Source organism: Mustela putorius, unplaced genomic scaffold (assembly GCF_011764305.1).
Source record: "Mustela putorius furo isolate JIRA1106 unplaced genomic scaffold, ASM1176430v1.1 tig00003859_pilon_pilon_pilon, whole genome shotgun sequence".
NCBI classification, from domain to species: domain Eukaryota; kingdom Metazoa; phylum Chordata; class Mammalia; order Carnivora; family Mustelidae; genus Mustela; species Mustela putorius.
In genome coordinates this window covers 3,712,923-3,725,986 of record NW_025422011.1, presented here as the reverse complement: position 1 = coordinate 3,725,986, position 13,064 = coordinate 3,712,923, and the positions used below count along the sequence as shown (strand labels likewise).

General features: G+C 36.7%; 1 protein-coding gene across 2 annotated transcripts in view; it reads left to right on the top strand.

Moving 5' to 3' along the window:
* Positions 1-13,064, top strand: part of TTC17 (tetratricopeptide repeat domain 17) — a 117,755-nt gene that overhangs the window by 40,915 nt on the left and 63,776 nt on the right. For both annotated transcript variants that reach the window (XM_004763212.3, XM_004763211.3), the window contains exons 12-15: positions 271-386; positions 543-708; positions 1,849-1,926; positions 2,063-2,287. In XM_004763212.3, the coding sequence (XP_004763269.1) occupies positions 271-386; positions 543-708; positions 1,849-1,926; positions 2,063-2,287 (585 nt within the window). The remainder of the gene's footprint in view (positions 1-270; positions 387-542; positions 709-1,848; positions 1,927-2,062; positions 2,288-13,064) is intronic.

Here is a 13,064-nt window from a genome sequence, read left to right as displayed (position 1 = left end):
AAGCCTCTCCTTGTATCTCATGGGGCTCAGCTGACTTAGGCCTGCCCAACCCTGAACCAGTCTATGGTAAAGCAGATAGAATTACTGACATAGACTAAAAGTCTTCAGTAGAAGGAACATGATAGAGTTTACATGATAGTGTCTACAATTTTTTTAAAATACTAAATGGTTCAGTTATCTTAATATGTTTATATTCTTTTAAAAAGTTTATTTAGCGTGTTGAAATATTGAATCCAAGGAAACTTATGAGAAATTTTTTCTCTTTATTAGGACAAACAGCATATTCTTTGGCCTAAAAGAGCAGATTGTGCAGAAAGCTATCCTAGAGTCCCTCTTGGCGGGGAATTACCAACGTATTTTCTGCCACCGGAAAACAAAGGACTCAGGCAAGTGCTGATGGATTTGGCAAAGCACTTGATTCTGCATGATTATCATCTGGCAGTTCTTTGAGAGCACCAGCCTTGGACTTGAAAGGTTAAGTCTTTATCTTGAAATCACCCAAACTTTGAAAATATGAATCTTGTTCCTTTTTCTTGTGCCAGGATCCACGAACTCAGCAGTGATGATTATTCTTCAGAAGAAGAGGCCCAAACCCCTGACTGTTCCATAACTGACTTCAGAAAAAGCCAGACTCTGTCCTACTTAGTCAAAGAATTAGAGGTCCGCATGGATCTGAAAGCCAAAATGCCAGATGACCATGCACGAAAAGTAAGGCTCACGTAGGCTGGTGTTTATTGCCGTCCATTCTGGGTGACTTCACAAGCCTCTTAGGTGGAACGAAAACTTGATAGAAGGCAGTTATTGAACTTGAAGTTTTTTAAAACTCTTAAAGAATTGGTAGAATCATTAAGAAGACTTTCATGCTATTGAAGGAGTGTCAGGGAAGTATGCTTCAGGGTGCTCACGCACTCTTATTCTTTTGAATAAGAGTGCCGCAAAGATGAGCAACACAGATCTCTCTGTTTACTTGTTGGGGCTCATCTGGTGGGGGCCATTCTGACTCCTTCAGTTTAGCTTTGCATCCTCCCAAGTCTCCAGAAGTCTGTATAAATCAAAAGCTTGAAGATTCTCTTTGTAGCCTTTTCAACCCTGTGGCCTTTTGTAAGGTCCTTGGAAGTTTGTATGAATTTGTATGAATTTACAGATACTATAGATAAATTCCATTATGCTTTGTACCTTAATTCCTGCTAGTTATGTATAACGAAGAGTGTTATATTACTGACTAGAAATTCTACATTAGATACCATTCCAGAGATACAAATGAAAGATTAGTTTTTTGCAGAGAAAACAGACCATCACAACAACCTTTTTAAAACTTAATTTTAAAACTGTGAACAGTTACTACTGACAGTCAACAAACATTTACTGAGGTGGAAAACATTATGTACCAGGCACTGTTTGGATTCCTAGGAAAGATAAATAGACCATGATCCCCACCTTAGAGTTACTCACAGTTACACACATGTTGCAAGAACATAGCGTAGTTGCAGATCCAGTGGTTTTCCAGCTAGGAAAGATAGAAGGTTTTTGTTGCCATTGGGTATTACATACTATTGTCTTTTGAATAATTTCTCTTTTGATTTTGGATACTTAGGTTGAATTTAATGGGGTATGTGTATGTGGTATACATCTTGTAACGTGTTTTAGTTAGAGGAAACTAGGGCGTTCATATAAGCAGGTCAACACCTGTTGGTGATGACCTCGTGTTTTATATATATAAATACATGATTATAAGTGTCTATTCAAATTAGCTGTTCCTGAGGAGCTCAAGACTGCTATCTATAGAATTTTCTCAAATGTCTTCCCTGTTATTTTCAATTGAGTCAGTCTTCCTTTTGATGTTTTCAGATTTTGCTTTCCCGTATTAATAACTATACTATCCCAGAAGAAGAAATTGGGTCATTCTTATTTCACGCTATTAATAAGGTAAGTCTCCTGCTTTAGACAGCTGAAATTTAAATGCTTAGTATTTGTAATTAAAAATTAAAATGCATGCATTAAAAATCCTTGTTAGAACTAGTACTGTATTCTTTCGGCATCTGAGGTATTTTGGGTTTTTCAGCCAAATGCCCCCGTCTGGCTGATACTCAATGAAGCTGGACTCTACTGGAGAGCAGTAGGAAACAGCACTTTTGCTATTGCCTGTCTTCAGAGAGCTTTGAATTTGGCTCCACTTCAATACCAGGACATTCCTCTTGTGAACTTGGCCAACCTTTTGATTCACTATGGTCTCCATCTTGATGCCACTAAACTGCTCCTTCAAGCTTTGGCCATCAATAGCTCTGAGGTGAGGTTTTATGTTTCTCTGTAGCTCCATATACTATGTGGGGGTAACTCAAATTCAGGGTACAATTTGTATTTTTCTGGGGAAGGCATAAAAAAAGCCTCACGTCTTTATCAGAGTACAGTTTGCATACTTTAGAGTGACATAAAGCAGATTTTGTTTTGTCTTATTTTTGATATGTTTTTTATATTGATTTATTTTGTACAAATGTAAAATCGTGCTAATCACATTTTTCTGTATCTTCTTGTTTTTACTCCCAGATATATCTTAGATATATTTAATTTCTTTTCTTTAATTTTCATTCCACTTTAGCTAACCTATAGTGTTATATTAGTCTCAGGTGTGCAGTGCAGTGAGTCAGCGCTTCCATACATCCCCTGATGCTCATCACAAGGGCCCTCCTTCATCCCTATCTCCTGTTTCAGGTGCCTCTGCCCTCTGCCCATCTCTGCTCTGGTAACCATCAGTTTGTTCTCTGTAACGAATCTATTTCTTGTTTTGTCTCTCTCTCTCTCTTTTTTTTCCTTTGCTGCTTTTGTTTCTTAAATTACATGTATGAGTGAAATCATAAGGTATTTGTCTTTCTGTGTCTTATTTCACTTAGTACTATACTCTCTAGCTCCCTCCATGTCATCGCAAATGACACGATTTCATTCTTTTTTATGGCTGAATAATACTTCATTTTGTATGTATATATACGCCACATCTTTTTTATCCATTCATCTATCGATGAACCGTAGAGCTGCTTCTGCATCTTGGCTATTGTAAATAATGCTGCTGTAAACAAAGGGGTGCATTTATCCTTCTGAATTAGTGTTGTTGTATTCTTTGGATAAATACCCAGTAGTGTGTTTGCTGGATCATAGGGTAGTTCTTTTTTTTTTTTTTTTTTTTTAAGTTTTATTTCTTTATTTGAGAGAGAGAGCATGAGTGGGAGGGGCAGAGGGAGAAGGAGAGAGAGAATCTCAAGGCAACTCTGTGCTGAGCATGGAGCCTGATGCAGAGCTCGATTTCACTACCCTGAGATCACAACCTGAGCTGAATCCAAAAGTTAGTCGCTTAACCAGACTGCCACCCAGGAGCCCTAGGAGTTCTATTTTTAATGTTTTTTTTTTCCAAATTTTTATTTAAGTTCTAATTAGTTAACATACAGTGTAATACTAGTGTTAGGAGTAGAATTTAAATCACATTCAACACAAGTGCCCTCCTTAATACCTATCACCCATTTAGCCCATTCCCCGCCTACCGCCCCTCCATCAATCCTCAGTTTGTTCTCTATCGTCTCTTTTATGGTTTGCTTCCCTCTCTTTTTTCCCCTTCCCATATGTCATCTGTTTTCTCTCTTTAATTCCACATATGAGTGAAATCATATGGTTGTTTTTTTCTTTCTCTGACTAACTTCACCTAGCATAATACACTCTAGCTTCATCCATGTCCTTGGAAATGGCAAGACTTCTTTTTGATGGCTGAGTAATATTCCACTATATTTATGACTTCATCTTTATCCATTTATCAGTCAGTGGACAGTTGGGTTCTTTCCTTAATTTGCCTGTCATTGATAATGGCGCTTGTAAACGTCAGGGCGCATGTGCCCCTTCGAGTCAGTATGTTTGTAGCCTTTGGGTAAGTACCTAGTAGTATAGTTGCTGGGTCATAGGATAGTTCTATTTTTACCTTTTTGAGAACTTCCATACTGTTTTCCAGAGTGGCCACACTATTTTGCTTTCCCGCCAGTAGTGTGAGGGGTTCTCCTTTCTTTGCATCCTTGCCAGCATCTTTTGTTTCCCGTGTTAATTTTAGCCATTCTGACAAACGTGAGATGGTATCTCATCATGGTTTTAATTGGTATTTCCTTCATGATGAGTGATGTTGAAAATCTTTTCATATGTCTGTTGGCGATCTAGATGTCTTATTTGGAAAAATAGCTGTTCATGTCTTCTGCCTATTTTGTAATTGGATTTTTTTTTTAGTATTGAGTTGTATCAGTTCTTTATATATTTTGAATATTAACCCTTTATCAGATATGTTATTTGCAAATACCTTCTCCCATTCCATGGGTTGACTTTTAGTTTTGTTGATTGTTTCCTTCACTGTACAGAAGCTTTTTATTTTGATATAGAAGCCAATAGTTTATTTTTGTTTTTAATTCCCTTTGTCCCAGGAGACATATCTATAAGAATGTTGTTATGGCTGATGTCAGAGAAATTATTGCCTTGTTCTCTTCTAGGAATTTTATGTTTTCGGGTCTCACATTTAGGTCTTTAATCCATTTTCAGTTTATTTTTGTGTATGGTGTAAGAAAGTGGTCCAGTTTTATTACTATTTACTGATCAGTTTTTCCAGCACCATTTGTTGAAAACTATCTTTTTTCGATTAGATATATTCTGTCCTGATTTAATAAGATTAACCATATAATTGTAGGTTAATTTTTGGGTTTTCTGTTCTGTTCCATTGATCTGTATATCTGTTTTTGTGCCAGTACTATTCTGTTTTGATTACTACAGTTTTGTATTACAACTTGACATCCAGAATTGTGATGCTTCCAGCTTTGCTTTTCTTTTTCAAAGTTGCTCTGGCTATTCAGAGTCTTTTGTGGTTCCATATTAATCTTGGGATTTTTTTGTTCTAGTTGCAAAAAATGCTGTTGGTGTTTTGATAGGGATTTTATTTAATGTGTAGGTAGCTTTGGGTAGTATAGATATTTTAACAATGTTTTTTCTTCTAATTCATGAATGTCGGATTGCTTTCCATTTGTTTATGTTCTCTTCAATTTCTTTCAACAGTGTTTTACAGTTTTCAGAGTATAGTTCTTTCACCTCTTTGGTTAGGTTTATTCATAGGTCTTATTTTTGGTACAGCTGTAAATGGGATTGTTTTTTCAATTTCTCTTTCTGCTGCTTCATTATTAGTATGTACAAATGCAGCAAATTTCTGCACATTGGTTTTATATCCTGTGATTTTACTCAATTCACTTAACAGTTTTAGTAATCTTTTGGTGGAGTCTTTAGGCTTTTCTATATATGGTATCACATCATCTGCAAATAGTAAAACATTTTACTTCTTCCTTACCGATTTGAATTCCTTTTATTTCTTTTTGTTGTCTGATTGCTGAGACTAAGACTTCCAGTACTATGTTGAATAAAAGTGGTGAGAGTGGACATCCTGACTTGTTCCTGGTGTTAGGGGAAAAGCTCTGTTTTTCCCCATTGAGGGTGATGTTTATTGTGGGTTTTTCATATATGCCCTTCATTATGTTGAGGTATGTTCCCTCTAGACCTACTTTGTTGAGGACTTTTATCATGAATGGATGTTGTACTTTGTCAAATGCCTTTTCTGTATTTATTGAAATGATCATACAATTTTTATCCTTTCTCTTAACTGATATGATGTATCACATTGATTGATATATGAATATTGAATCACCATTGTATCCCGGGAGTAAATCACATTTGTTTATGATGAATGATTTTTGTTAATGTATTGTTGGATTCAGTTTGTTAGTATTTTGTCGAGGATATTTGCACCTATGTTCATCAGAAATCCTGGCCTATAGTTCTCTTGTGTCATTTCTTTATTTAAAATGAGTGAAATTTGTAATTATGTAGTTAATTTATTTTTAGGAACTTATGTTTAAATAAGAATGACACAGCTGCTAAAAATATACTGCCACTTTTTTATGGCAGTCTGAAACATCTGATTCTTTATCCTACTCATCACACTATGCCTGCTGCTTAATATTATATTATTTTACAACTTTAATTTATAGATATCTTTATTTCAACCAAGCCAGAGCATAGTTTAAAGGTCGCATTGATAAGAATAAACAGATGGGTTAATATTCATGCCCTGAACCTCCCACATGCATCTCATGGAGTTAATCACTGCTGTGTAGTTAATTACTCTAGTTCATAATTTCTGAGATACAACTTCTCTAAAATAAGGATGCATGTTACAATTGATGACAACCTAGGTTTGATGATATAGTTATAGTAAATATACAATTAAATTGCTCTTATACCTAGTGTTTAAATGTTCATAAGTTTCATATCCAAAAAATATTTATTTATTTTAAAAGATTTTATTTATTTATTTGAGAGAGAGCACAAGCAGGGGGAGAAGCAGAGGGAGAAGGCTCCCCACTGAGAGGGGAGCCCCATGCAGGACTCCATCCCAGTACCCTGAGATCATGAAGTAAGCTGAAGTCAAATGCTCAATGGACTAAGCCAGCCAGGTGCCCATCCAAAAAAAACTTTTAAAAGAAGTGTGCATGAGTGCTTAGGTTTATTTGTGATATTTCAGAACTAATTTTTTAAGTATGAGAAGAAAATATTGTCTGTTAAGAGTTTCCCTTGAGGGCGCCTGGGTGGCTCAGTGGGTTAAAGCCTCTGCTTTCGGCTCGGGTCATGATCCCAGGGTCCTGGGATCGAGCCCCACATCGGGCTCTCTGCTCAGCAGGGAGCCTGCTTCCTCCTCTCTTTCTCCCTGCCTCTCTGCCTACTTGTGATCTCTGTCTGTCAAATAAATAAATAAAAATCTTTAAAAAAAAAAAAAAAAGAGTTTCCCTTGAAATACACAAATTCACAAGTAGATTTGAGCCAAAGTTTACTGTTGCTATACTGTACAACAGGCCTGATGCCAAAAAAGTATATCAGATATTTATCAAATGTTTTTTTGTGGTCCAAAAGCTGTGGGCCAGGTGCAGGTACAGTGGGAACAGATGCTATATATGGGATGTGATGATTGGGCCCCCAAAGGCTACCACAGCTGTGTTCCCCTGATACTTTTTTCACTTTCTGTTGTCACCAGCGAAGGCAGTGAGGCAGTATTCCTCTGAAGAAAAAAGAGCTCCTTTAGAGATTAACTGCCTTTCAGTATTTGAAAATTACACTAAAATTTCAGTTGTTAAATACTGTGGTGCTACAGTAATAGTCAAAAGAGAAATCAGTGGATCAGAATAGATACCACAAAAATACACCTTAATCAGCAAGCACCCTTCCCTCAACTACCAACATTTGGAAAGTCCTGTAAGTTTTTCTTCTATTCAAATATTTCGTAGTGTTGCAACACTGTTGCACTGGCGATCTTCAAAAGTTACTATATAAAAAAGTTTTATTACCACATAGTTTTTACTAGTCATCATTAATGGCTGCTTTTGAATTTGTATATCACAGCGTACTCCTCAGTTGTTGAATGTTTAGGTTGCTGACAGTGCTTACCTATTACCAATAATGGTTTTCTGTATAAGGTTTTTTTCTGCATTCCACGTAATTTTCTTAGGAAAGATGGCTAGCAGTGGAATTACTAAGCCAATGAGTCTTTTGATGGCTTTGATACAAAATGCCAAACATCTACCAAAAGATTTGGGCCAGTTACATTGCCATCATCAAGGTCGGAAAGTATTCATTTCATTGGTAGCTTCCCCAGAATTTGGCAATTGAACTAATTGCTGACTTTTGTTATTGTTTACTAAACACGATCCCTTTATATGTGATGAATCATTTAATCCTCACAATAACCCTGAGAGATAGAATTTGCCTATTTGATAGATAAAGAAACGGGCAAAAGGGATTTACCAGAAGTCTCAAAGTTGGATGTATTTGAACTCCAGGAGATTGGCCACAGCACTCACACCCTTTGGCCGTGCCACACAGCCTCTGACTTAACATTTGTAAAACAAGTGTAATTTAAAAGATATCTCTCCTGCGTTGTAACATAAATTTCTTTATCCTTTAATTGCATTTTTATTTTCTTATTTTAATTTTTTCTGAAGTTTTATTTTTCTTTTCTTTTCTTTTTTTTTTTTTAAGTAATCTCTACATTGAAGGTTGGGCTTGAACCTATAATCCTGAGATAGAGCCGCATGCACCACAGACTGAGCCAGCCACACATCCCTTTAATCATATTTTTAAAATAAAAGTTTTTATATTCACTTTGCTCATTTTGTTCAAATTTAGATTTTTTTTATTTCATACAAACTCTTTATACAAAATCTTTAACTCCATCATACATGCAAAAATTTTTTCTTTTTTTTTCTTTTTTTAAAGATTTTATTTATTTTTTTGACATACAGAGATCACAAGTACATGGGGGGTGGGGGTGGGAGGAGGCTCCCTGCTCCACAGAGAGCCCACTGTGGGGCTGGATCCCAGGACCCTGGGATCATGACCTGAGCCAAAGGCAGAGGCTTCAACCCACTGAGCCATCCAGGTACCCCGCTTTTGTCTTCTCTTTTAAAAATACCCTTCAATTTGCCCATCTTTTCTCTTTTGATTTTTATTGTTAGATTTAAGGTATCCTTACAAGAAATTTGAAAGCAATTAGTTCTATTTTGTCTTTGCTGTCTATTACTTGTCTTTAAATAGCTGTCTCAAATACAGTAAAATATTTTCCTATGTTGTCTTTGAGACCATTTGAAGTTTTAGGTTTTACATTTAGGTTTGTGAACCATTTCAAGTTAAATTTTTTTTTGTAATACAAAGTGGAGATCAAAGTTCATTCATCAAAGTTCATATCACATAGACATCCGGTTGTTCCAGCGCCACATCTTGAGAACCCTGTCATTTCCCTCTTGAGTCACCTGTCAGGTTTGCTCTGAACTGCAGATCCTTTATCCAGCAGCTTACTTGACCGTCTCCATGTGGATGTCTAAAACACACGTTAGAACTAAAGGCCAAAACTAAGCTCCTTTACATTGTTCCAGTCTTTTCTTCTCTGTCTTTCCCATTTCGGGAAACAGTAAAGCTAGTAGTTCAGGATAAAAACTTGGAGCCATCCTTCACTCCTTTTTTCCTGTCTCAGGGTAAATTCAGTGTATTATAACTTACCTTGCTGATATTTTCAAAATATACCCAGAATTGCAGTTTATCTCCACTGCTGTCTGACCCAATATACCATTATCTTTTCTGAATTATTTCACTAGTCTCTGGCCTAACTTCTCTGCTTTTGGCATTTGTCCCCCTGTAGACTATTTATAGCAATCAGTAAGATCCTTACACAAGGTCATATGTTGTCGTTTGTTCAAATCTCCGCAATGGTTCTCCATGTAACTCATAGTAAAAGACAAGAATTTATAGTAGTGTAGAAGGTCTTACATGACTTTGTTACTTTTCTGACCTCATCCCCATGAAATCATTCCTTTGCTCATTCTGTTCTAGCCTCACTTACCTCTGCATTTCCTTGAACATACTAGGCATGCTCCCACCTCAGCCTCTTTGAACCTTCTATTTTCTCTGTTTGGATACTTCACTCCACCAAGATTCTTCATAGCTTGCCTTGTCTCCTTGAAATCCTTTAAAATATTAACTACTCAGTAGGTCTTTCCCTTACTCCAGTATTTAAAATGACATTCTGTTCCCCACTTTGGTCTATTTAATGTTTCTTCCCAGCTATACTCTTCTCCATCACATTCTTCTCATACTTGTGCTTTTATGACTCTTGACTAAAACGTCTACAAAGGCAGGGACTTATCTTTCTTATTTTCTGCTGTATCCCCAGTATATAAAACACTAGTAAAAACTCAGTTATTTTCTGGATGCACTGATGAAAATTCATTTTTTTCCCAAAATACTAATGAGTTTATCTCAGTATAAGATATTTGTACAACCATCATTCTGGTCATAGGAATAAACATTTTGTTTCTTATGTGAAAATATAAAACACTTTGAAATCCAAATATGGGATTTAATTACGTCTGGGTATGAACCACAAAGTAAGATTTTAAATGTAATCTGAGAGCTACTTAGATTATGCCTCTGTAATATGGCATATTTTGTACACCTTGGCTTGGTTATAGTGACATATTGTGGATGACCTAACAGACAGTGGGAAGGCTTGTATTACTATATTTCAAGACTTGCCGTAATTAGGTCAGTGTGGTATTGGCACAAGAATACTCAAACATACCAATAAAACATAAGAAAAAAATTAGAAGTACCCCCCGTATTTATGGTTATTTGATTTATGATAAAGATATACCAGTAGTTCAGGGCAGTGGAGACACCTGTTGGTTTTTCAGCAAGTAATGCTGGAATACTTGGATATCCCTGTGGAAAAAGAAATGAACCTTGCCTCCTCCCTCACTTCATACACAGAATTAAGTTGAGGTGGATCAGGTACCAGAATATGAAACATGAAATAATAAAGGTTGGTGAAAAAATAAGAGAAGGTCTTCATGATGTTATAGTAGACAAACATTTAAAAAGCTCTAACTGTAAAATGTATATTTGTGTAAATATATATTTTATATATTCATATTCACATATATATCTGTAAACAGAACTTCATCAAAAGTAAGAATGTCTTTTATCAGAGATACTAGTAAAAGAATAAAAGGTAAAGCCCAGACTGGGAGAAGATATTTGCAATAAATATTTCCAACAAAGGACCCATATCTGGTACATATATAAAGAGTTCCTTCAAATCAGTAAGGAAAAGACAACCTGTGGTTGGTTTTTTTTTTTTGGTTTGTTTTTTTTTTTAAGATTTTATTTATTTATTTGACAGAGAGAGAGAGAGATCACAAGCGGGCAGAGAGGCAGGCAGAAAGAGAGGAGGAAGCAGGCTCCCCGCTGAGCAGAGAGCCTGATGCGGGGCTCGATCCGAGGACCTGAGACCATGACCTGAGCCGAAGGCAGAGGCTTTAACCCACTGAGCCACCCAGGCGCCCCTGGTTTTTTTTTTTTTAATGGTGAAAACAACAGGCACTTCAGAAATGAGGATATCCAAATGGCCATAAGCACATGACAAAAATATTCAACACCAGTACTAATCAAGGAAATACAAATTGAAACCACTTTGAGATGCTACTTCATTATTTTTCTAAAACAGCTAAATTTTTTTTATAACTTGTTTTTCTATTTCTTTTTGAGTCGATTTTATGTTATATTTTGTCTAGAAAATTAACAATTATATAAACTTTCCAATTTATTGGCATAAAAGTCCACATTTTCCCTATAATCTTTAAAAATCTCTTTTTGATCTTTTTTTTTTATTTTTTTGGTTTTTTTTTTTATTTTTTATAAACATATAATATATTTTTATCCCCAGGTGTACAGGTCTGTGAATTGCCAAGTTTACACACTTCACAGCACTCACCATAGCACATACCCTCCCCAGTGTCCATAACCCCACCCCCCTTCTCCCAACCCCCCTCCCCCCAGCAACCCTCAGTTTGTTTTGTGAGATTGAGTCACTTATGGTTTGTCTCCCTCCCAATCCCATCTTTTTTTTTTTTTTTAAGATTTTATTTATTTACTTGACAGAGAGATCATAAGTAGGCAGAGAGGCAGACAGAGAGAGAGAGGGGAGGAAGCAGGCTCCCCGCTGAGCAGAGAGCCCGACGTGGGACTTGATCCCAGGACCCCAAGATCATGACCTGAGCCGAAGACAGCGGCCTTAACCCACTGAGCCACCCAGGCGTCCCCCTCCCAATCCCATCTTGTTTCACTTATTCTTCTCCTACCCCCTTAACCCCCCATGTTGCTTCACCACTTCCTCATATCAGGGAGATCATATGGTAGTTGTCTTTTTCCACTTGACTGACTTTGCTAAGCATGATACGCTCTAGTTCTATCCACGTTGTCGCAAATGGCATGATTTAATTTCTTTTGATGGCTGCATAGTATTCCATTGTGTATATATAACCACATCTTCTTTATTCATTCATCTGTTGATGGACATCTAGGTTCTTTCCATAGTTTGGCTATTGTGGACATTGCTGCTATAAACATTCGGGTGCACGTGCCCCTTCGGATCACTACGTTTGTATCTTTAGGGTAAATACCCAGTAGTGCAGTTGCTGGGTCATAGGGCAGTTCTATTTTCAACATTTTGAGGAACCTCCATGCTGTTTTCCAGAGTGGTTGCACCAGCTTACATTCCCACCAACAGTGTAGGAGGGTTCCCCTTTCTCCGCATCCTCGCCAGCATCTGTCATTTCCTGACTTGTTAATTTTAGCCATTCTGACTGGTGTGAGGTGATATCTCATTGTAGTTTTGATTTAAAACAGCTAAATTTAAAGAACTGACAGTACTAATAGATTCTCATACTTTCTGGTAAGAGATACATCCCAGGAGTTAGAAAACTTCTTGGTCATGGGACGCTTCGGTGGCACAGTCAGTTAAGCACCCGACTCTTGGTTTTGGCTTAGGTTGTGATCTTGAGGTTGTGGAATTGAGCCCCACCTTAGAGCCCACACTCAGTTCAGAGTCTTTTTGTCCCTCTGCCTTCCCCTTGCACCTACCCCCATTCATACTCTCTGACTCAAATAAATAAATAAAAATCTCTTTTAAAAAACTGGTTGTATCTTATAAAACTAAATATATGCCTGCCCTAAGACCCACTGCTGAGTATATATATCCAAGGAAAAGGAGCAAATATATGTATCAAAAGGTAGTTGCAAAAATGTTCATAGTAGCTTTATTCATCATAGCCCAAAACTGGAAAGAGTCCAAATGCTTATCAGTATGATAATGAACAAACATGAATGAACAAACAGTGAACAATGTATTCACATGGTAGACATTACACATCAATTTTTAAAAAAAATAATAAACTACTATACACAAAAAACATTCAGTTTTGTAAACCTTAGATATTGTGTTGAGTAAAAGAATCTACAAAAGCGTATAGATTATATATACATGGAAGGGAACATGCTGTTTGATTGCATTTATATGAAGTTTAAGGACAGGCAGAGCTAATTTATGGTGATAGAACGTAACAACACTGGTTGCATCTGGGAATTGGGTTGGGTTGCCCAAGGGAATCCTTTGGAGTCTT